This window comes from Erpetoichthys calabaricus, chromosome 3, assembly GCF_900747795.2.
Source record: "Erpetoichthys calabaricus chromosome 3, fErpCal1.3, whole genome shotgun sequence".
Taxonomy (NCBI): Eukaryota; Metazoa; Chordata; class Cladistia; order Polypteriformes; family Polypteridae; genus Erpetoichthys; species Erpetoichthys calabaricus.
The window spans coordinates 111,399,124-111,423,928 of record NC_041396.2 but is presented as its reverse complement, the minus strand read 5'-3'; the positions used below and the strand labels follow the sequence as shown (position 1 = coordinate 111,423,928).

General features: G+C 38.0%; 1 protein-coding gene across 5 annotated transcripts in view; it reads left to right on the top strand.

The window, feature by feature from the left end:
• The window catches only part of LOC114648307 (serine/threonine-protein kinase MRCK alpha-like), a 571,032-nt gene that overhangs the window by 392,172 nt on the left and 154,055 nt on the right, over nucleotides 1–24,805 (top strand). For all 5 annotated transcript variants that reach the window (XM_028797282.2, XM_051925532.1, XM_028797279.2 and 2 more), the window contains 2 exons: nucleotides 15,185–15,318; nucleotides 16,000–16,242. In XM_028797282.2, the coding sequence (XP_028653115.1) occupies nucleotides 15,185–15,318; nucleotides 16,000–16,242 (377 nt within the window). The remainder of the gene's footprint in view (nucleotides 1–15,184; nucleotides 15,319–15,999; nucleotides 16,243–24,805) is intronic.

Below are 24,805 nucleotides of genomic sequence, written 5' to 3'. Positions count from 1 at the left end.
TGAATAAAAAAATTGTTCAAATGACATGTTGATGTGTCTGTGTGCGAGGAAAAGTAACATCCACCATAGACACTACAGTGTCTGTTTCCTCAACAAGACATCAAGAAGAAATGATTGAGCTGCGTTTGTGTGTCTGCATTTGTCCCTTCAGTCATTAAAGTGTATGCTACGTTTATGCATCTTATCTGCTCTTCTTGTTTTATTTGCTTTGTGATTCACTTTCTTTCACTGGTGTCAAACTTACTTCCTTGTAAATCACTAGAACTATAGGTTTTTGTTTTAATCAAGCTTTTATACTGAAGTTATTTTCATCTGCAGATACTCTACTAATTTAAGTCTTATTTTCGTATCATTGTGGGGAGTTTGAGTAGAAAACTTTTTGGTGCTGGAAAGTGCTGAAACATTGCCTGTTGGTTAGACATGAACTTAAGAATTTCACTGTACAGTTTCACAAAGTTTGCTGCCTCAGTTTTTATGATGGCAATTTGCATATACTCCAGAATGTTATGAAGAGTGATCAGATGAATTGCAATTAATTACAAAGTCCTTCTTTGCCATGAAAATGAACTTAATCCCAAAAAACCCAATTGCACTGCTGTTGTGAAGAAGGCTTCAAGGCACCCAAGAAAGTCCAGTAAGCACCAGGACTATCTCCTAAAGTTGATTCATCTACAGGATCAGGACACCCCAGGGCAGAGCCTGCTCAGGAATAGTAGCAGGCAGGTGTGAGTGCATCTGCACGCACAGTGAGGCGAACACTTTGGAGGATAGCCTGGTGTCAACAAGGGCAGAAAAAAAGCCACTTCTCTCTAAGAAAAACATCAGGGACAGACCGATATTCTGCAAAAGGTCCAGGAATTGGACTGCTGAGACTGGGGTAAAGTAATTTTTTCTGATGAATCCACTTTCCGATTGTTTGGGTCACCCGGAAAAACAGATTGTCCGGAGAAGAAAATGTGAGCGCCTCCATCAGTCCTGTGTCATGCCAACAGTAAAGCATCCAGAGACCATTTATTTGAATGGTTGCTTCTCAGCCAAAGGAGTGGGCTCACTCACAATTTTGCCTAAAAATACAGTCATGAATAAAGAATGGTACCAAAACACCCTCTGAGAGCAACTTCTCCCAACTATCCAAAAACAGTCTGGTGATGAGCAATGCCTTTTCCAGCATGATGGAGCACTGTGCCATAAGACAAAAGTGATAACTAAGTGGCCTTGGGAACAAAACATTGAAATTGTGGGTCCATGGCCAGGAGACTCGCATTGAAAACTTGTGGTCTTGAAAACTTGAAAACTGCTCCACTGACAGACTGAGAAGATCGTTCCTCCCCCAAACTATGCGACTCTTCAATTCCACCCGGTGGGGTAAACATTAACATTATACATAGTTATTGTCTGTTTTTACCTGCATTATTATCAATCTTTAATTTAATATTGTTTTTTGTATCAGTATGCTGCTGCTGGAGTATGTGAATTTCCCCTTGGGATTAATAAAGTATCTATCCATCCATCCATCCATCCATCCATCCATCCATCCATCCATCCATCCATCATCCATCCATCCATCCATCCATCAGAGGCAGGTGGACAAACAAAAACCCACAAATTCTGACAAACTCCAAGCATCGATTGTGCAAGAATTGGCTGCCATCGGTCAGGATTTGGCCCAGAAGTTGATTGACAACATGCCAGGTCAAATTGCACAGGTCTGACAAAGAACAGCCAACACTGCAAATATTGACTTTTTGCATAAACATAATGTCATTTTCAATAAAAGCCTTTGATTATTATGAAATGCTTGTTATTATACTTCAGTATACCATAGAAATATCAAAAGATCTACAAACACTGAAGAAGCAAACTTTGTGAAAACCAATATCTGTGTCATTCTAAAAAACTTTTGGCCATGTCTGTACTCTTGTACACATGACAATACTTATTACTACTAAATACTTTTAGAATGCCTCATAGATACAAAGAACGTTTACTGCACATTTTGTCATGTCACATGGTTTTTTATACAAGTAGCAGACAAATTGAGTAATTTCTGTTAGAAATGCCAGACATACTGCTATATTGGAGTCCTGTCACTTATGTGTTCTACAAAATTCAGTAGAAATCCTACCTGTACTAACGGGCGAGTTCTCAGAGCAAAATAGGCAATTGGGATAATTCACCATGTACAGTTTATAGGCAAAGTGAGAGGAGGTGGTGGTTGATAAGTGAACAGCAGCTTTTAAATTGTAGGTCAGGCTGATCTTTAATTTACTAATCACACAAGCAATCAGACATAAATTTATAAACCACAGATGGTGTCATTCTCAACCACCAACTCACACGACTTACACCAAGCAAGTTAATCTTTCTTTGTTGTGGTCATCAAAACTATTTGTCAACAATTTGCATCATAATGTTGTATGTTATCTGGAATTTGGAACAACTTAACTTTTGACTAACCAAATAAATTCTATTGACTAAATGATCAGCCCTTGTTTGTCAAAGTGCTTACTTTCTAATGCAGTATATTTATGTGTGAAATAGATTTAGATGCTATATTAAGTGGTTTGGTAATAAATTCGCTACAGCAGTGGAAAGTGCTGCTGTCTCATACATGTGGTAGTTCTATGATGGTTAAAAGCATGGCCTGGTCACTGACTGTCTCTGCAAGTTTTCTTTGACTACAGTTGATGGTTTAGGTGATAGGTGTTTATGAGTGTGCCCTACAATCTGCTGGTATCATATATAGACTGTCATATACCCAAAGCATTTGGAAGAGGAACAACTGTTTTCCCTTCAAGTGGAGTTTCCCCTTTATTTCAGTTGCATATTGTCCCTGAGAAACATTTAAAATTACTTTGCCTTGTAGGATACTGACAAATGCAAATACATACAGCGTGGCTGCTCATGGCCATGTTTTAAATGTTGCCAGTTTGTAAAATGTAACAAATATACTAGTATCCTCTTTCTTCTCTAACACTTAAATACATACTGTACATGTTGGGCAGTCCAGCGTGAAAAAGATTTTTTTTTAAATTGACGTTTTTAAAAAGCAGCATAAATATATTACTGTTATCTTGTAGAAATGTTTAGATTACAGATTATGCATGAATGAACCCACTGGAATTGCCACCAGAATATTTTTTATAAATTTGAGAGTAGATGTCTGCCAAATTCAAGCAAACTGCTTATATTCTTTAACTACTGAGAACTTGATTTCATTAGGTGGAAGGCTTCAATATGCAATACAAGATTATTTATGTCATTCAGCATCGGTATTGTGGATCACTGATCATAAAGAGAAAACTGGGAGCTACCAAATTTTTTAAAGTACCCTTATTAAACTCATACAAATTTAAACACTGTACCTACCCAACTCTATCTAAAAATACTAACTTCTGTATCATTAACTTAACAACTTTTTTTGTAATAATTGTGAAAAAAAAACTTTAGTCTCATGTTTTCATGGAGAAAGGACATCACAACAATCCTCTTACAATGGGCATCACTGGACACCCAGCTTGAACAATAGTAAACAATATCAAAACGCCCATAAAAATTGCTTAAATTACTTGTGTTGCATAATGCAAATATTAGGTGTCTAGGTATATGCTGCCAATATCCAAATATGTATACCAATATCCCAAAAACATGTAGGTTATTATTAAATAAACCACTTTTGGAAAATACTTTAATGCATGAGAGAGAACTGTATTTCAGTGGGATTGAGCTTTTGTATTTAAGACACCTGCTCTTCCCTCATTGGTTGGCTGTTTATCAACAACACATTTTCAAGTGTTTCTTAAGTGCTTTTTGAAAATGCAAAGGTTAATTGACCTTCTCCTTGTTGAAGTGGCTTGGATATTAATAAATATGAGACATACTTTCCACTTGATCATCTCTTCAGTCGCTTTTGTTCAACAATCTCTAGTTTCACCCTTCTCTCAGACCACACTCTACAATGTTATGATATCACAAGTAGCATTGTAGCCAATGAATAAGCTATTACTGGGCAGGATTCCATGCCAATGAAAACATTGTTTATGATTATTGCGTTTTGAGTTATAGAGGACCACAAGCATTTTTTTAGTAAGACATGGAAGATTATTAGAATTAAATGTTAAATACAAAATCAGTTTTCTGAAAACATCAGTTTTCAAAGCTCTCAAGAGTTTAATTTTATACTTCATATTATGATATTTCATATGAATTTTATTTACATTTATTTAGTAAGTGTAAATTACTTGTGATCACCAGAGGTATATGACCTCAAGTTGATGCTGACTATAACTGTCTAGTGCAGTTTGATAGGGAGTGTCTAACTGTATTTGCTTTAAAAGTGTGCACTTCTCATAAATAATTTAGGCTACCTGTGACTGATGTGAAATTGTTACATTGTATACAAAAAAGTATCTTTTAAACTGTGTAAGTGAGACTCATTACATTTTTCATAAAACACAGAATCAATTAATGGATAGCAAAACCATAAAATTGTTTATTAAAAACATATTATTAAAAATTAATATTGTTAGATATGGTTCTGTCCAGTGTATCTTTTTACATAGTTATAACCTGTGGGAAGAAATGTACTACTCCTAGTTATTTTGGTTTGAGTAAATGTTTGCAGTATAATATTTTGAGTCATTACTTTGATATAGTGCTGGGCGGTATACCGGTTCATACCAAAAAGCGTTTTTTATTTTTGTTATGATATGGATTTTTCTTATACCGCAACGCCGGTTTAAATAGCCTAAACAACGTTCGGAACGTGGCACAGCGGAAACTGTTTAAGGGAGAACCTTTTTCACTTCTGTACTGCTAAACACGGAGTACATACATTAGTGGAGGTATTGAACGGTGAAAATAGACAGAGAACATTCTGAAACTGAAGCTGTAGCAGACAATAAAGTTGAACATGATGACACAGAAGAACTTGTGCTGAAAAAAGGAGCCGTGTCTGTTGTCTGGAGATACTTTGGATTTAAAAGGTCGGATGTGGACCATTATGTTCAAATGTGTGAATACTGTTTCTATACTACTAGATAATACTGCTAGCCAAGTTGTACTTGTTTTATTTTGTTTTTCTAATACTGTGTAATGTACCTGGGTACTGTGTAATAGTGTGACGGCATGTTAAATTTATTCTCGACATTTTCACTTTAATCTAGACGCTTATGACGAGAATGAAGTCAACATGTTGACTTTATTCTCGTAATTTGTCATTAAAGTAGAACATGGTAAACTAAACTTCATCTTAAAATGAATATTTAATTTACTAAATTTTCTCAAACCCCATAATAAGTTATGTAGCACATTAAATGCTTTGTGTTAAGTGTTCCCTGAGCCATGTTAATCGCTATGTGCTTCTTAAACTGACTTCCTCTTTCAGTAAGAGGAGGTGCAGGCAGCGATCACCACACAGAATACATTAATTTCATGATATTCCTGCTCCCTGAACATTTAGAATGCTAAGATAAATACTTGATATAATTTTCATGATGAAATGCACTAAAGCATGTATTAATCATGTGGGGGCACGGTGGCGTGGAGGGTGCACTGTTATGTCGCAGCAAGGGGGTCCCGGGTGTTCCCTGCCTTGAATTTGCATGTTTTTCTGGTGGGTTTACTTGGCGTGCTTCCGTTTTTTTTCAAAGTCATGTAGGATGTGGGGTTTTGTTATGTTAGTGTATGTATTGCTCGTATTCACCCTGCGATGTGCTGGCGCTCTGTTCAGGATTTGCTCCTGCCTCGCACACAATGCTTGCTGGGATGGGTGCAACCCTGAATGGATTTCATAATTAAACATGTATAATGAAGATTTTTTTAAAGTTCTGAACACTCCGTGGTCTAAGTTTATAACTAGTTTTATTTTGTTTATTGTGTGGTGATTGGTTATGTGGAGAAAGAAAAAGGAAGGATAAGAACTGGGGGTTTGGTACATCAGACAGAGACAGCACGCATGCAATAAAGAAAGCCCGCTCAGAAGAACATCCATTGTATTCTGTGTTTGTGTCTCCAACCACCAGATCACAAACCCAATATTTACATAATATTTAAGTTAAACCTGTGCGATACCCATTCATACATCCAGTTTTTTGGAGCCTCATCACACCTACCATAAAGTACTCTATACTGAATGTACACCTGGGGACCCCTTACTGCGAGGGAGCAGCACTACTTTGCATGTTTAATACCTGCTTTAATGCATTTCATCATGAACATTTATCTTAGCATTCTACATTTTCAGTGAGCAGGAATATCATGAAGTGAATGTATTCTGTGCGGCGATCGGTGCCTGTGCCTCCTCGGTGCAAGAGGAAGTCAATTTAAGAAGCGCGTAGCGATTAACAACTGGGTCGGGGAACACTTAACACAAAGCATATAATGTGCTATTTAAGCGTCAAGATTAAAGTGGAAATGTCGAGAATAAAGTCAACCTGTCAACTTTATTCTCGACATAGTTTTTTTTTTCTTCACTGTGTCCGTATTTTTTTTTCTTCACCGTGGCCCTAATACGCTTCCGTAGGGCTATACCACAAATAGCATTATAAATGCAACTTGCAGTTTTATTATTTATGTATATAGCTTAGCTTGAAGCAAGGTCCATATTAATGCATTTTTCCATTAATGATGGTTCAGTTGGTAAAGATGTCATCACCAAGTTGCACTTGTTTTATTTTATTTTATTTTAATTTGGTGAATACTGTGTAATGCACCTGGGCTTGAAGTCTTGGAAGTAATAGTGTTATTACTGGAAGTTGCATCACTATTTATTTTATTGTTATTATTTATTAGTTTAAATATTACGGAGTTTAATGATGGTAAAGTTGTTTAAAAAGTCACTTTAACGTGTCAGTGGACAGAGATTGTTAACTTTAACAAAGTGTAGTTGGTTTACAAAAAATATTTACTATTTATTCCTTTTCTAAGACATGTTCAGTGCAATACAACTTTTGACAAGCACCTCTGGGTATTTTACTATTTATTCCTTTTCTAAGACATCCATCCATCCATTATCCAACCCGCTGAATCCGAATACAGGGTCACGGGGGTCTGCTGGAGCCAATCCCAGCCAACACAGGGCACAAGGCAGGGAACCAATCCTGGGCAGGGTGCCAACCCACTGCAGGACACACACAAACACACCCACACACCAAGCACACACTAGGGCCAATTTAGAATCACCAATCCACCTAACCTGCATGTCTTTGGACTGTGGGAGGAAACCGGAGCGCCCGGAGGAAACCCACGCAGACACGGGGAGAACATGCAAACTCCACGCAGGGAGGACCCGGGAAGCGAACCCAGGTCCCCAGGTCTCCCAACTGCGAGGCAGCAGCGCTACCCACTGCGCCACCGTGCCGCCCTTTTCTAAGACATGTTCAGTGCAATACAACTTTTGACAAGCACTTCTGGGTATTTTACTATTTGTTCCTTTTCTAAGCCATGTTCAGTGCAATACAACTTTTGACAAGCACCTCTGGGTACTAAGTCTAAATTCCTCTTTGGATGGTTGAAAATATGTTGTCAAAATTTTAGTTTAAGTTGTTTGCAAACTTTGTTCAATAAAAAGGCTGTATATTTTGACTGCATTTGTCATGCAATGTGATTCCTTCTCTTCATTAGTGCCACCCCCTTGAAAACTTGATCACTTTATGAGCCATGCAAACCTGTATTAATACTTGTGCGCACATTAAAATGTTTTTTTGTACAATGTACAATTCTCATGACAGTGGAATAGGTTATTCTTAGCCAGTAATTGCAGTGGAAAATATGGTTAACATCCACTCATGCATGGGAAATAATACCATCCAATACCGTGAAACCAGTATAATTTTGAAAAATACAGTGATAAAGAATTTTGGTCATACCGCCCAGCACTACTTTGATACCATTAGAGTAAAATTTTGGGAGATGACTTTGTATTGCTTCTCATCATATTGGAAAGTGAATATGGCAATATCTTAACAGTACTGTTTCAGCCTTCCACACAAGCTGTGGCTTCTTCCTTATCTGTGGAATGGACATGGAATTTTGCTTTCCAAAAGCCAGTCTGCAATACTAGGGGTTAGACCTTCTAGATTAATCAGACTCATGGCTTTCACATTTCTGCCTTGGAGATCATGAGCTCACATTATGGTTGAGCCTGGTCCAATTATATGGGTTCTTTTATTCTTGTTTAGGATAATTTTCTTCACTTGAATGGATTTTTGGATGATTCCTTTCCAGTCTTTTAGAGACTCATCTGGAATGGCAGAGCTACCTTTGTGAAAGATGCTAAAAGGCTTGATGAGGTGGACAAAAAACCTAATAAGACTTTTTAAAATGCAATACTAAAGTTTTCATTTCAGCTGTGAGCTGTCTAGACTGAAGGGTCAGGGTTCTGTTTTATGAACTTACTTGTCAATATCTCTTCTTTGCTGTGAAGCCATAGCATTGGTAAACCAACATCAAGAAGCATACCGTTTCAGTGGGAATACATTTCCATCAGATCCATAGCTCATACGAAGCAACTCTGATGAAATAATAAACAAAGCAACCAGTCATGACTTACATTTATGGTAAACCTGAGACCTCTATCTGAGAACAGCTTTTTTACTTTAGATGCTCTTATAAAAGCACCATTCATCTGTTTAAATGTGGTCTGCCGTGATTGCTGTGCACTTCCTGATAGCTAAACAAAATGGAGTTCTTGTCTTTAAATTTTAGTTTTGAAGACTTGCATATGAAGATTTTCTTAGATACTAATGTCTTTCTCTCCTGCACCGTTGCTATGTATTAACTTTTGCTTTTTTCTCTGGGTGACATGCCCTGTTTTTACACCACCTGTAGCAAGCAATACTAATCTGTGCTCATATTTATCAAGCATCGTAAAAAGAGGAAAATGGTCCTAACTGGCTCACAAATTTCACAGTGGCACAACCTACTCTTAGGAGTAGGAGTTAAAACATTTTATCAATTTTCCTAATTTAGGGAACTACTCCTAACTTCAGCTGAATTTCGGAGAACTTGTAAGCTGTTGTAACTTGCTAGAAGCTGCCAAAATATGGCACTCAGACAGAGCTCTGCACACACATCCCAGGAAACGTGGAATGTTTTCAAAATGCTGGACAACAATGAACTCGAAAAAAGATAGTGATATCAGTAACAAATCTTGTACATTATGCAACTTCTCCATCTATGAAATACGAAAGTGCTAGTAATGTTATACAGGTAGGTCCATAAATATTTGGACAGAGATAACTTTTTTCTAATTTTGGTTCTGTACAATTTTAATTGAAACAAATCAGATGCAGTTGAAGTGCAGACTTTCAGTTTTAATTCAGTGGGGTGAACAAAACGATTGCATAAAAATGTGAGGCAACTGAAGCATTTTTTAACACAATCCCTTCATTTCACGGGCTCAAAAGTAATTGGACAAGTTAAATAACTGGAAATGAAATGTGCTGGGGGATCTCCTCCCAGATCTGGACCAGGGCATCAGTCTGAGGTGCAACCTAGTGGTGTGGGATGGACCGAAACATAATGTCCCAGAGGTTTTCTATTGGATTTAGGTCAGGCGAGCGTGGGGGCCAGTCAGTGGTATCAATTCATTCATCCTGCCTGCATATTCTTGCTACATGAGGCCGGGCATTGTCGTGCACCAGGAGGAACCCAGGACCCAGTGCACCAGCGTAGGGTCTGAAAATGGGTCCAAGGATTTCATCCTGATACCTGCTGGCAGTCAAGGTGCCGTTGTCTAGCCTGTAGAGGTCTGTGCGTCCCTCCATGGATGTGCCTCACCAGACCATCACTGACCCACTACCAAACTGGTCATGCTGAACGAATTTGCAGGCAATATAGCGTTCTCCACGCCTTCTCTAGACCCTTTCACGTGTGTCACATGTGCTTAGGGTGAACCTGCTCTCAACTGTAAAAAGCACATGGCGCCAGTGGAGGACCTGCCAATTTTGGTATTCTATGGCAAATGCCAATCGAGCTCCACAGTGCTGGGCAATGAGCACTGGGCCATGAAATCTGTTTGATTGTTTGGTCAGAGACATTCACACCAGTGGCCTGCTGGAGGTCATTTTGTAGGGCTCTGGCAGTGCTCATCCTGTTCCTTCTTTCCCAAAGGAGCAGGAACCGGTCCTGCTGATGGGTTGACGACCTTCCACTGCCCTGTCCAGCTCTCCTAGGGTAACTGCCTGTCTCCTGGAATTTCCTCCATGCTCTTGAGACTGTTCTGGGAGACACAGCAAACTTTCTGGCAATGACACGTATTGATGTGCCATCCTGGAGAAGTTGGACTATCTGTACAACCTCTGTAGGGTCCAGGTATCGCCTCATGCTAGCAGTAGTGAAACTAGTGTAAAAACGTCAGAAAAGATGAGGAGGGAAAAATGTCAGTGGCCTCCACCTGTTAAATGATTCCTGTTTTTGGGGTCATCTCATTGTTGCCCCTCTAGTGCACCTGTTGTTAATTTCATTAACACCAAAGCAGCTGGAACTGACTAACAACCCCCTCTTGCTACTTAACTGACCAGATCAATATCCAAGAAGTTTAATTGACTTGATGCTATACTCTGATTAAAAAGTGTCCTTTTAAGTTTTTGAGCAGTATATTTCCTCACCATTTCACATGAGGTAATGTTAAAGCAAGCCTCATTCATACAAATCAGCACGTGCATAAATATCATTGACCCAAGTGTGGATGAGCATAAAGCGATGTTCACAGTATCAACACACAGGTGGTCCTTGATACGTGCAGTAATTCTTCCTTCTTTTTCTTCTTCTTTTAGTGTTATTATTGTTCTTATTATTGTTATCTTTGTGGTCAAACCATACCATTTGTGTCATCATGATTTCCAAGAAACTACAGAACGTCCTCATGAGTTGACACATTGTGTCACGGGGAGCCATAAAATCATGATATGAATAATTTCCAAATGCAAACTCTTACACCTAGCTTGGGAATAGGTGTAGGATGCTTCATAAATTCTTCTCATGTCCTACTCTGAGGTTGGACAAATTCTTATCCTAGTTTGAATATTAGTGCAATTATGTCTAATAAACGTCTGTACATACATAACTCTTATCACCCATGATGTCCCAGTTGGGGACAAAACTTTGTAATCATTTGACACACTGTACTGGAAGACAGAAAGGTGGAAAAGCTACTCATTCTGATGCCCAGAACAGCTCATTTATTTCATACTAGCTGATTACCCAGTGGCTTCGCTCACTGAGTGTAAGGGAAAAAAACTAAAATGTAGTATTTATAAAATAAGTTTGTTAATTACCAATGTTATTTTTGAACAAATAAAGAACATTCACAATAACATAGAGATTATATAAATATTAATTATTAAGTAGTAAAACATTTTGATAAAAGAATTTGAAGAAGATGTAAGAAGCGTATAAATTATTAAACAGTCAGACATTAACATTTAAGAAGTAAAGATACATTGAGTACTACTGTAGTGGTTTCGGGCAAAGTACCTGCTTGACAACCTTGCACTATGTGCCTGTGATTTAAGAGAAAAATTATTCTGAGAAATGCGGACGCTGCCTTTCCGTGCTTAACGGGCAGAAGGTCCAAACAATTCCCAAGTCCAATACTTAACATGAAGAGGTCGGTACATCTTTTTAGATGTAAACCCTCCATCTTATTAAAAGAATTCATCACAAAAGCAACCGTGAATGTTGCAGGGTTTTAGTGACCCGAATTCATCTTAAGGGACAGTTTACCAAGATAGTCCCGCTTCAATAGCGCCGATTACACTTATTCGCAAAGATTTCCACTATCCCAGGACTTGATGGGGCACTTGAAGTGTGACAAACAGTGCGAGAAGAGAGGATGCTGCCCGAAACTGCGAAGCTGTTGACCCAGAGGAAAAACCCGACATTCCGCACCTCCCAGCATCCACTTTGTTCTTACGACCCCTCGCCGCTGAAGGCGGTCTTGTCTTCACATTGTTTACAGCTCAGCACAGTTAAAAAGTAGAAAGATGCAAAGCTGTTTTGTTCATCTCTTCTACTATCAAGTACTGCGAATTAAAAAAAAGTTACAATGTGGCAGTTTTCTCTGTGAGAGCGCGCCTGGCGGTGGACGGGTCAGCGCTGGAGTCCAGAGAGGAGGGCTGGGAGAGGGCCGAAGCACACTTGTATGGGATAGATCGGCGTGTTTGTGTTTACCACTTTTACGTAATTTCCATATCGCATGGTCATACGTAATAAGTAATTTCCATATCGCGTGGTCATACGTCATTTCCATTTCAAATGCGAAAAGAATTTTATATATATATAGATTATACTTGCATGTACTAATTAATTAATCATGTCAATTCCATTATATATTTTGATTATTGTTGACAATAAAAACTTTGATATGCCGTGTTACAAAAGCAGGGATAGGACACAGATTTCATTGATACAATAACTGTTTTTTATCTTATATTTTAAAGAACTACCAAGAATGAAAAGATTTCATGCCTTAATGCTAAGAAACATTCTATACAGAAGAAAAAATTGCACTGTTAGGAAAATAATGATCATAATATACTTGATAATCAGAAAAAAGTAACATTATTTAATTTAAAAAGGCACATTTCAAGCAGACACTTATGGAAATGGGTTAACCTTTTATATGTTGTGCCTTTTGAGCTGAGGATAGATTTAAAATAAAGAAAAATAGCCAAAAAATAAACTGCAAGTGTCAAGATAACTGCAGATAAGGCAGTTAGAAAGTTCTGAAGAACAGGTGAGACTGTAATAGAAAAAGATTTTCAGAATTTTACGATCCTGTTAGGATCCTGTTGAACTAAATAGCAACTTTAAGGAAAAATGTGTCCAACTACTTGTACAGAGAAGAAAGACATGTTACAAGAAGAAAAAAAAACAGTAAAACCACCACAGAACTAAAATAATGGAAATAAAGAAGTGATTTAAAAAGCATAATTCTATAGGAGTATCCACATTACCTTTCCTTGGTATCTTGTGTGTATAAACCTCTTATGACCAGTGCTCCCTCTCTTGAGAGCATTCTTATAAAGTTTGCTTTTCATACTCTCTGATTTCGAGCTGCCTTGCTCTTCTTCTGTCTTCTTTTATACGTCCTGTCTTTGAAGACGACTCTCTGCATGCCCCCTTCACCTTACTTCTCTTATACAGTGGGTACGGAAAGTATTCAGACCCCCTTCAATTTTTCACTCTTTGTCATATTGCAGCCATTTGCTAAAATCATTTAAATTATTTTTTTCCCTCATTAATGTACACACAGCACCCCATACTGACAGACAAAAAAAAAATGTTTGAAATTGTTGCAGATTTAATAAAAAAGAAAAACTGAAATATCACATGGTCCTAAGTATTCACACCCTTTGCTCAATATTTAGTAGAAGCACCCTTTTGAGCTAATACAGCCATGAGTCTTCTTGGGAAAGATGCTTCACTGTGGGGACTGTATTGGACATGTGATGGGCAGTGCCTGGTTGTCTCCACACATACCTCTTAGAATTAAGGCCAAAAAGTTCTATCTTGATCTCATCAGACCAGAGAATCTTATTTCTCACCATCTCAGAGTCCTTCAGGTGTCTTTTAGCAAACTCCATGCGGGCTGTCATGTGTCTTGCACTGAGGTATGTGTGGAGACAACCAGGCACTGCTCATCACTTGTCCAATACAGTCCCCACAGTGAAGCATGGCGGTGGTAGCATCATGCTGTGGGGGTGTTTTTCAGCTGCAGGGACAGGACGATTGGTTGCAATCGAGGGAAAGATGAATGCGGCCAAGTACAGGGATATCCTGGACAAAAACCTTCTCCAGAGTGCTAAGGACCTCAGACTGGGCCGAAGGTTTACCTTCCAACAAGACAATGACCCTAAGCACACAGCTAAAATAACGAAGGAGTGGCTTCACAACAACTCTGTGACTGTTCTTGAATGGCCCAGCCAGAGCCCTGACTTAAACCCAATTGAGCATCTCTGGAGAGACCTAAAAATGGCTGTCCACCAATGTTTACCGTCCAACCTGACAGAACTGGAGAGGATCTGCAAGGAGGAATGGCAGAGGATCCCCAAATCCAGGTGTGAAAAACTTGTTGCATCTTTCCCAAGAAGACTCATGGTTGTATTAGCTCAAAAGGGTGCTTCTACTAAATACTGAGCAAAGGGTCTGAATACTTAGGACCATGTGATATTTCAGTTTTTCTTTTTTAATAAATCTGCAACAATTTCAAAAATTCTTTTTTTTGTTTTTCAGTATGGGGTGCTGTGTGTACATTAATGAGGGAAAAAATTAATTTAAATGATTTTAGCAAATGGCTGCAATGTGACAAAGAGTGAAAAATTGAAGGGGGTCTGAATACTTTCCGTACCCACTGTATCTTACACTTGCACTTACTCTTTCAATCATGTCACCAAAGCCAAAGTTATCAATTTGGTTACTCTGAATGATTAGACACACATACACACACACAGACCTTATCATTTTATTATATAGTAGATAACATTTACAAATGCACTTAATCTATTTCAGGTTTACAGGGAGGCAAAGCCTGTCTCATCAGCTTTAGGCAACCAGTACACAATATAATATTCTCAAACCTGCTTAATCTGAATCACATTGGTCAGTCCAAATTGATTTTACATTGTAAAGCTTGGGTAGGCAGTCTAGCATAGTAGTTAAGTCTTTGGATCCCGAGGTCGTGGGTTCAAATTCTGCTATGGACCCTTTGCAAACATAAGCAAGACATTTCACCTGCCTGTGCTCAAATTAGAAAAACAAAAAAAAAATGCAACCAGCTGTATTTCTTAAATGCTGTACATCTCCTTGGATGAAGGCATCAATTAAATAATTAGTAATATTAATAATACTCTCACAGTTGAGACATTAAGCGAGCATTAAAGGTTATATTAATGAAGCCTCTGTATATGGAGACTTAACAAACAGTGAAGACACATTTTGCACCTTATATACAGTTTAAAATAATTAAAAATTCAGTTAGGTTTCAGAATTCTTTTTTCTTTTTAACATTTTCTGTCCATTATCTGACATATTGTTTGCTAGTATTTTTTTTAAGATAATGAGGTACAAGAAAAATTTAATTTTATCTTGAGTTTTACTCTAGTCACTTGTGTGAGTTCTCTTTAACTGTCTGCAGGTGGAAATAATTAAATGGTTTCTTGTGATCTAATATATCTTACAGAGTCCGGACAGCTAGAACAGCAGCTAGAAGAGGCCAGCAGTGCAAGAAGAGAGCTGGAAGATAGCTCCCGGCAAATAAAGATGCTTGAAAAGCAAATGAAAGTGGTAAAGCAAGAAAAGGAAGGCCTTCAAAAGGTAGCAGAGTATATATGCTGGATATATTTTTATATATAAACAACATAATTACATATTATTACACTTTTTTTACTTAATGTAATTTATATTGTATTCTTAATTGTTATGGTTTCTTTCTGATGTTTGTAACAAATACTGTAGGTTGTAACAGATTGTTATTTGTGTGCTATTTTTATAGAACTGTTAGTTTCAGACTTTGCATGACATGTCATCAGTTTACAGTATCTCCATAAGATTCTTTATTTGATAGGATGCAACATTTTTTCTGCATACTCAAACAAGCCTACTTTATGTTTTATGGTCCAAAAGTGCACCTTACAAGCTTCTTTATTTGATAGGATGCAACATTTTTTCTGCATACTCAAACAAGCTTATTTCATGTTTTATGGTACAAAAGTGAACCTTAAAAGCTGAAAATCTGGTATACTGTGAAATTCAGTGGCAAGAATTAAACCAGATAACTTTTGCCTTAAAATCCAAAAGAGACATCTTTTTGGTGTACAGTATATAGCACCACTACAAAAGATTGTTTTTTAGCCAATTGCATCAATTCTCTTTGTCAGTTTTTGGGGAAACTGCATCTTGTCTATAGTGTTGCTTTGGTTGAAATGGCAAAATATATTTTCATTGGGAAGAAAACAACTAGAAACCTTAAAATAATTAAGATTTTATTTTTTATAGGAACTGATTGAGACAAGTGAGAAGTTAAAATTCCAGACAAAGGAGCTCAAAGATGCCCACAGTCAAAGGAAAATAGCAATGCAAGAATTTTCTGAGATGAATGAGCGTTTAACTGAACTACGATCTCAAAAGCAGAAGTTGACAAGGCAGCTTCGAGATAAGGAAGAAGAAATTGAAGGTTTGGTGCAGAAAATTGAAAACCTGCGGCAAGATATACGCAAAGTAGAAAGGCTTAAGAAGGAGGTATGGTAATGTTTTGGTTTTGCACACTTAATTTGAATTTACTATCTTGCTTAGTTAAAAATAACTTGATTACTCAAATATTAATCACATATATTTTTCTAACACATTTTTTATCATTTAATAATGAAGGTGATAGGATATTCCCAAACCAGCTTAATCAATTTCAGGATTATGTGTGGGGCTGGTGCCTAACCAACAGCAATGAACACAAAGTAGAGATCAACCCTGGGTCCAGGTGATAGTCTATCACAATGCCCATTCATGCACACAGCCACGCTCACAATTAAACAGGTTATATTTAGAGTCATGAGTTAACTAAACTAGCAAATGCAAGGAGGACATTCAAACTCCACACAGAAAATGATCATGGGCCTGATGTATAATGCCTTGCATAGAATTCGCACTTAAACCTGGCATATGGACAAAACTAGAAATGTGCGTATGCACAAAAAATTCAGATAAATAAAACTGAGTACAAGCAAAGTTCTATGCACTTTCCTTTAATAAATCCTAACCAACATGAATTTTAACGTGCATGTATGAGCCTACTGTCCCATCCCAACTCCTCCCAGAGTTTTGCCTATTTGAATATGTAAATTGGTATAAACAGCCCCTTCCATTCAGTGTTTTGACAAAAGACAATAGCAAAAGTAAGTGTTAAAAAGAAGAATTTCATCAAATATGACATTAAGGTATTACTAAGTAAAGGTAAATGTACTAGATAGATAGATAGATAGATAGATAGATAGATAGATAGATAGATAGATAGATAGATAGATAGATAGATAGATAGATAGATAGATAGATAGATACTTTATTAATCCCCAAGGGGAAATCCACAATAAATTATAAATAAATTCACTTTATTTGGCTAAAGCAGTAGTATAAGCAACAAAAGGAAATTAATGGAGTGGCACTCCATTCACCTTCGGTGAAGGCACTCAAAAGTTCTAGTTTAGAAAGTCGCACAGTACCCCAAATAAAAAAGGTAGTAGTCAGATATCAAAGTTGATGTGAAAAGTTGAATTGTAGCCCACCATCGGAGTATCAACACCACTGGAGGAGGTAGCAGAATTCTGGGGTTCACACCGTTTGAGCAGCAGGCTGCTGCAATTATTGGCAAGACACTTACAACCTGCATTTTAATGTTGCTTAGTCAGCGGGTTGGTGAGCTGGGTGAGAAGCCACGTCTTCAGCAGGTACCTGTTGTAACTTAAGTCATTGTGTTACAGTAATCCCTCGCTACTTCGCGGTTCACTTTTCGCGGATTTTATATGTAAGCATATCTAAATATATAACGCGGATTTTTCGCTGCTTCGCGGGTTTCTGCGGACAATGGGTCTTTTTACTTCTGGTATTTACTTCCTTAGTTGGTTTGCCTAGTTGATTTCATACAAGAGATGCTATTGGCGGATGGCTGAGAAGCTACCCAATCAAAGCATGCAGTTAAGTTCCTGTGTGCTGCTGATTGGCTCAGCGACGGAGTGCTGCATTAACCAGGAAGTCTCATCTCACTCATTCAGCATTAACGTGCTCTTGCTACTGCATTCAGGGGATTATCACCTTCATCGTACTCATTTTTACTGCGCAGCATATTCATCACCATCATCACGTCATATATAGCTACGTGTACTTTGCTAAACAGTAAGTGTAAACTTAGCTACTGATTTCATATTGCTTAGCAGTTGTCCCTGTTATTAATAGAGTAAAGGGTGGGTTGTAAACAATACAGGGAGGGTTTAAAAACGTCCAAATACACGTTAAATAATTAAATAAATATGGTGTCCCTACTTCGCGGAAATTCAGTTATCGCGGTCGGCCTTGGAACCTATCTCCCGCGATAAGTGAGGGATTACTGTATATGGTTACTTCATACAGAGTACTTACAATTTTGACCAAAGAGGTAATAATAAATGTCTTAGTGAGAAGCCAGCCATCACAGACACCATTTTCAGGTTTGTTCCCAACACTCATATTTCACAGAATGAGTTAATCATGAGTTGAGCCAGGCCATCTACCACAACATTAATGAGATGCATTTTTCCATCACAGATGAATTGCACATTAATAGAAAGGAAATGCTTTCTATTTACATAAGCAAATTTAATTTTTGAAGGCACCTTTACAGCATTGTGTGTGCATTTGACTTCTCCAGTTACATTTGGAAAACCGGGCATTACTGTGAATTGCTGTTTGATGTTTGCCTGTTCAACTGCAGTGTAAGGAAATTGTATGTATCTGGCTGACAAGCTGATAATACCACTGGAAAGCTGATAATACCACTGACAAGCTGATAATACCACTGATAATACAGCTGGCATGACACGACTCAGTGATGTCTGAGTAATACCTGATCGGTCAGCTAGTTCATGTTGAAAATACTGCTGTGGCTAAAAACCCGAAGGTGGACAGAACTTGCAGAAGAACAGGTAGAACATAATTCCTCAAAGTCTGCCTTCGTAACCAGCCCCAGATCAGTACACAGCTCCAAGAGTATAGTTCTTGGAACCCAAATTGACTTAGAACCCAGTCATCATCATAATGCAAGAAATCAGTATGATCTCTATGTACATGTTCTCTTCTAATTCTTCCATTTGTGATGTCTTCTAACAACGCTACATTAGCCGTGGTTGTTGCAATAGTTTGGCCATTCTGTGCACCATTATCAATTAAGTGCCTTAAATTAATAAATGACATGCAATTAATTTCAGTGTATTTAATAAAGCCCATGTCATGGATGCAAATCTAAAAAGAAGAGAGGTAAACCACACAGAAACAGTAGCACTGCTTTGACTCTGAGTAACGGCTGTTTACAAAACCAAGCAGAAATGTGGGTACACATGGTCTGAAGCTGCTGTGAAAATGTGCATTGCGCTACACTAAGTTTTGTTTTTTATACATCAATATGAGCATGAAAACAGGTGTATACAGCATTTTTGTGTGTCACACTATTTAGACATGAGGCCCCAGGTGTGGGATTTGAACTTGTGACAGTAGATTTCCAAGGCCACCCTCTGTGAATGTAAATTTTATTTAAGCAATATCCAATACAAATGAAATCATCACAACTGATTATTGCATCTTTGTAACATTCTGTTTATTTTGTTTGAAGAATCAACTAATACTGAAAGTTAGATTAAAAAAAGTGGTTGAATGTTAGACTTACTTGACCTAAATTGAATGTAATTTTCAAGCACATCACAACAAAGGAGCATCTCATACTCAACTTCAGAACTGTAACCTCACTTCCAGGGTTCTTGCTAGATGTATGATTTGGGAGAAATTAGCTGCTTGTAGAATATAATCGCAGTTATCTATACTTTCTTTGACTGTTCTCTTCTTTTGTATTTATGAACAGTTGAACTATGACTCCTCCTGTATTTTAGAATTATGGGTTCCCATAATCTTGAATCTGTTGTAGCTGTGGTGATCTCTGCAATTATCTGTCACAGTATACCATTACTTAAATTTAGCAATTTAGGACGGCTGGTTTTTTTTACCCTTATTGTGATTAACATTTTCCAATAATCCAAGTTTGTAGTTCATTAGAAATGTGCACAATTTTCTGTTTTTCTTGTACATGTAAATAATCCCTCTCTTGACACATTATTACTATACTTTTTGAAGCTTGTGCCTAAGAATTTACCAGTGGACCTAAGTAGGTTGTTTCATGTGGGGCTGGGAGATATGACACACATAGGATGTGGTGGAAAAGTGGCTAATGTTCTGAAGCTGACTCAAAATATTCTCCTTCACCTCATTATATAGGATGGGCAGCGCTTCTTCTGCAAAGTATTTCCAACTGTGAAGGACATATTTCAGATCAGTACTAAATTTCTGAAATCCATGTTTTTCGAGCAATAGACTCCATATCTTTTGCAATGTGGTATGTTACAGTGGCTGTTATTTCCTTACATATGGGGCTTGTCTTTTCATACAGTATGCAACAAGAGAATGTTTCTGTCAGTGTGGTTTGTTTTACAACAGTGTGCGTTGTTGCATTTTGAGCAAAGTTTCTTCATACTTTGTAATATGTTTTGTTTTCATATGATTGAATAAATTTGGTGTGTTGCCAACTTCTCTCTTGCAGAGTTTGCATGTAATAATCTTTTGTTCCGTATCATTCTGTCTAAAGCCAAACCATTTCCAAACAGTGGCCGTCACATTTGTACCTTCTTTTTGACACCAAATCATTGTGAATGGCACTACCCACTTCTGCCTCCATTTCAGTCATTTTTGCTAAGCAGGAGAAAGGCTTTAGTCACAACACCCTTGTTTTCCACTGAGCCTGGAGGGATCCAAGTGACATTTTGACCAAGTCACTGAACATGCCTGCTACACAAAGCAACAATGACTGAACAGCAGTGTGCTGCTCAAGGTTTTGAGAATATAATTCAGTATACAAAACCAACTTATTCTGCACTGTAAAAAAAATAAATAAATAAGATCCAAAAATGAACTGGTATTTGTAATAATTGGACAGAAACACAGTGCCCTCGCATGCAATGTTTACTCAGAGCTAACAAATACAAGTTATAATCTGTTGGAAAAGTCATAATCTAGGCAGAGATTCAAAGCCAGTCTCTCAGAGGATAGGCTGGGAAGGTAAAAAATGTAGCAGAAATACTTTGGGGAAACCTGGGAACAAAGCAACAAGTGAAAGATGATGTAGGTGAGCTTACATTAAAACTAGGGAATTAAACTTTTCAAACATGTTGCACAAACACTTCACCAAGTTCACAGACAGCTAGTTATAACTCTCTTACATCTAGTTATAAATCATGCTGTTTAACCAGTTGTAGCTTGCGCTGGCGCTTCCCACTGTGCCGCACTGTATGCCATATATTGCATTTGTTGTTTTTTGTGTGATGTTATATTTTTAAAGCTGCTTTGTGATAACACTTGTTTAATGCACTATATAAAATGACATGTTAGCGTTAAGTAAGGTCAAAACTAATTTCCTCACACACCACAGATCTACAGCGCTGCCATGTTTCTCTGTCTGAAGTTGCCTTACTAAAAACCCACTGGTTTTGACATCCTGTTCCTGTTGCCAAATTAAATTAATACATCACGATAGTTTTATTTTCACATAATGTATTAAAATCTTCGTTCATATCGTGACACTCAATATATTGCCCAGGCTTATTTTCATGCATTGAGATAGTAGCTGTGTGTTTCAAAGCATTGTAACCTTCAAATATCTACTTTCTAATGATTCCCGCTGGTTCTTTTTTGGCCAAATATCATCTAGTAGACATATATTTTCATTATTAAAACATGATGCTTTCAGTCTGCAAGGCTGCTGCATCTCTAGTCTAAAATATACACTATAATAAACTATAACAGCCTACAAGTCATGTAAACTTGTGTAAACCACAAACGTCCAATGCAGAACTGGTATATTGGTAAGTACTTCCAAACACTCTAAACGGAAATGATAAACACAAAAATAGTAAAAATGTATCCTATATACATACTTATTTTAACTATGTTTATTGAAATAAATATAAAAAGAGAAGTAAACATTGACAATGATAATAGAAACAGCAAAATCAGTTTCCCTAGTACTACTTTGGGTTTTAACTTGTCTGAATTTTGGCTAGAGAACACCCTAGCATAAAAGGTTGGTCAGTCAGTCATTATCCAACCTGCTATAACCTAACACAGGGTCATGGGGGTCTGCTGGAGCCAATCCCAGCCAACACAGGGGGCAAGGCAGGAACAAATCCCCGGGCAGGGTGCCAGCCCACCGCAGGGCTCACACACACACACTTACCCACACACCAAGCACACACTAAGGACAATTTAGGATCGCCAGTCCAGCCAACCTGCATGTGTTTGGACTGAGGGAGGAAACCCACGCAGACACGGGGAGAACATGCAAACTCCAGGCAGGGAGGAAGCGAACCCAGGTCACCTTACTGTAAATAGGTAAATAACATTCGAAAGCAATGTTATTTACCTATTTACCTTTATTTATTTACTTGCTTCCTACAGCCTAAAGTCACAAGTAAAGTACAGAGGTCATGCTCAAAAAATACGTGTAATGCCACGAAAAGTACCTGCTGACACTTTAGTACACAAGCAATGGTACGAGAATGCAGTTAGACTTTTTTTTGGGGTACATACTGTACACCGTCCAGATCTAAACACTAGCGTGTAGAGTCACTTGCGTTCTACATCAGAGCATTGCTTTTGAATGTTATTTACCTATTTACCTTTATTTATTTACTTACTTCCTACAGCGTAAAGTCACAAGTAGACTGCAGAGCTTCCCGTGTACATATACAAAAAAAAAAAAAAGCTAACCTTTACAAGTATCATAAATTACACGGCTGTTACAGACTGAAATCAAATGTATGTTTTTATTCTAAAATAGTAAGAATAAGAGCAGTTCACTTCTCAAAACGGAGTCATGCGGGATCGAACTCATGACCTTTTGATTACCAGTCAGGAGTTGATACCGTTGCGCCACGGAGGTAGTTGTAGAAAACTCATGTCAATGTCGAATGCTAACGCAGCTTTTTTTTTCTGCAGTTATATTTTTGAATAAAAATAATAGAAGTGGTTTCGTCCAGTTATAGGAGATGGACGTCTGAAGCAGGGCTCCACTAGCAGCGGCTTTATTTTCCCTTTATTTTCCCACGTATCTCATATTATTTAGAGGTATCCTGTATTTAACCCGACCAAGGAACTTCCACTACAATATCCAAGCATGAGTAACAAGAAGAAAAGTCAGAAAGAACCGGAAAAGAAACTTAAAGCTGCTTCAAATCTGGACAGACATCCGGCCTGAGTGCAAGGTATGGCCTCTCGGAGACTGACCTGGAACAGGCAGACGAATTCGCAGACCTCCTGGGACCCCGCTCCATTGTATCGTCTCCAGTCGAGAGTGAAAACGGGAGCGAAGGTGCAAGTGATACAGGTCGCGCTGGATCGCCGATTTCTGAGGATCATTTGAGACTAGAAAAGGCCCTGCAGGATGTGCTCTCATCTACTCATCGCGAGCCTGCAGCACCTGCTGTAGCAGGAGCTGCATTTCCACTCGCGGAGCACGAAATCTGAAGCGAACTGTCCGAACTGAAAGAGATGATTGCTACACTGGCTGCCGCCATGGCTACGGCCATAAATGAGCTTAAGAAGGATAACAAGAATGAGCTTAAGAAGGCTAACATTGAGCTTAAGAACAAGCTTAAGAAGGATATCATCGTGATTAAAAAGGATATCAAACACCAGGAAACGCGTCTATTTAAACGTTTTGACGTGAACTTTAAAGGCATGTTGGAGAAATTAGAGGAACACATCGAAGAAAATAGATCCAAACTGTAAATGCTTGCGGACCAGATTAAAGACGTTACATATCAGCTGGATGACGTTAAGCAGGCATTCACGGCTCAAGTCGAAACAGCGGAACAATTGGCGTCTAACGCCGATGAAAAAGCCACAGCTGCGAATTCCGAATGCAAAAAACTTGGAGACAGACTTGTGGCCCTGGAAGATGGGTACAGAAGAAATAATATAAGAATTGAGGGTATACCTGATAAACGAGAAAGCTCAAGCCCAGTGAAATTTGCAGTAGAATTACTGTCTAAAATAATTGGAGATGATTTTGAACTCGACATTGAGACAGCAGTTGCTTATCGCACATACAGATCAAGTACCTTTAAACCTAGGTATTTTATTGTCCGCTTCGAGCGATTACGATGTAAGCTTGATGTGATGGCACTTCTCAGACACAAGATAAAATAATCTTATTCGTATTTTCCCCGATTTCTCACCATTAGCAGCTGCAAAACGTGCAGCCTACTTTGACATTAAAAAGTTGCTATGGAAAGCCGATATCAAATACAGCCTCTTGTATCCCGCCAAACTGAAAGAGGATGTTCAAGATCAATATTATATTTTTTCAAGCAAGGAAGAAGCTGAAAAGGAATTAAAGAAGCTGTTTCCGACACTCTTTTGAAAGTTAATAAGGAGCCGTATTCTATCAAGGCATGGGAAGGACCTATCATCTGCTCATCTCGGATGTGCTCTCATCTGACCTATCATCTACTCATCGCGAGCTTTTAAAGAGACTGGTATTATAATTATACATCCTTTTCTTTATCTGGACATTATATGTTTATGTCTTTTAGAGTTATAGACGTAAGTGTGGAAGTAATTAAAGTAGGATTTTTTTTTTTTTTTTTTTTTACTAAAAGTAGACTGTTTAACATCATACTCTTGGTTTATTGCTATTTCTACTATTACATTACTATTACATTCATACTATTACATTATCCTAATACATTAGGAATTACCATGTTTATCCTAGACTACTTTTTAAAATCATTCCCAGGGTTCATTCTTTTTTTTATCTTAATATCCTAATATCTTAAAATTGCTGAAGATTATTCTAAGCTTAAAGACTGTTAACACTAGAATTACCAGAGTCTACGAAAAAACTCGTAGATCCCGCCCACCTTAAATCGCTTCTTAAATCCGTTCACACCTCTCCGCCAGCGTCTTTTGTCCTCTAAATGTGCTGATAAAAGACAAGCTGCCAGCAGCCGGCTATTCC